This window comes from Phytophthora parasitica (genome assembly GCF_000247585.1).
Source record: "Phytophthora parasitica INRA-310 unplaced genomic scaffold supercont2.54, whole genome shotgun sequence".
In the NCBI taxonomy this organism is placed as follows: domain Eukaryota; phylum Oomycota; class Peronosporomycetes; order Peronosporales; family Peronosporaceae; genus Phytophthora; species Phytophthora nicotianae.
The window spans coordinates 382,376-383,486 of record NW_008649040.1 but is presented as its reverse complement, the minus strand read 5'-3'; the positions used below and the strand labels follow the sequence as shown (position 1 = coordinate 383,486).

Sequence of the window (1,111 nt, the reverse complement as noted above, 5' to 3'; positions counted from 1 at the left end):
CCGCTTGCTGGAAAGTCGCTCGGTCTCCCTTAGGCTCAACGGCTCCCGATGTCACTTCTCTGTTCCGGGTGACCGGTTCTTCCTTCACATACTTTACTTCAGTCACTCCCCGAAGGGCTGCACGAAGTTTGTCTGTTTCGGAATCCATGCCCATCATGTCTCGTCTCCCCCCTGCGTGTCCCTTGATTGCGTTACCCGATTGTGGGTGCAATGTTGCGCGACCAGAATTTTGGGTTGCTGGGTCAGGTAAAGGCGACCCTTCAGCTCCTTGAACCTGGGACGATGTCGCAGGAAGGTTGCGCGAACGAGTCTCCGGAGCCTTCCGGAGAATCCGGATGGTAGGTTGATCCCGATTGCGTGCGTCTTCCAGGTCACAAATCTTCTGCTGGAAGGACGCTAACTTGACATTCAGGGTACGCTCGATGTCGGTTGTCCAAGCCTTCTTCTCTTCTTCGACCTCGGCTTGCCGCTGTTCACAGCGACGCTCAAGCTCGGCGAGTGCGGCTTCCTCGGCCTGGCGCATGAGCACTTCCGGCGATGGAACGGCAGGCGACGACGACACCTCGGAGGGCGCACCTAGCGGTGCGCTTCTCGACCCTTTGCGGGACGACACAGTGAACTCCGGTTTCGGACTCTTCTGGGCCTCCCCGCTCCGGGCGAGGCGCTCCTCCTGGGCGATAGCCCGTTGAGCCAGCGACTGGATTGCTGTGAAGGCGCGCTCAACGTTCAGAGTCATCTGGTCTTGACGGAGCTTCATTCGGGTCAGCATATCCTGTGTCAGCTTCAGCGCACCGTTGGCATCCCGGGCGTCACCTTCCTTCGGCGGCGGAGCGATACGCCTAACGCGGCCTAGTGGCTCGCTCTTCGGAATGCTGCGCTTGGGTTCTTCAGGGTCGTCCTCTTTCTTCGAGTTCCAGCGAGCATCATCGTCGTCATTCGGACTAGACTTCCCCGACGGATCATCTGGGCTCGGCGCTCGGGCCGTTCGTCGCTTCCTGAACGTCTTCGACCGGCGTGCACTCCGGATGCGAGCGCCCCTTGACTCTGCCATCTCGACATCGTCCTGGTCAACTTGCACCCGTGGCGCTGGGATAAACGTCTGCGTCACTTG

The 1,111-nt window shown here is 59.9% G+C and overlaps 1 protein-coding gene across 1 annotated transcript; it reads right to left on the bottom strand.

The window, feature by feature from the left end:
- Positions 1–51: 51 nt before the first annotated feature.
- PPTG_15870 (hypothetical protein) lies at positions 52–1,051 on the bottom strand (the record flags this gene model as incomplete). The annotated part of the gene is made up of 2 exons (XM_008913628.1): positions 52–59; positions 196–1,051. 2 exons carry the CDS (start codon positions 1,049–1,051, stop codon positions 52–54), a joined length of 864 nt encoding a protein of 287 aa, XP_008911876.1.
- Positions 1,052–1,111: the final 60 nt, after the last annotated feature.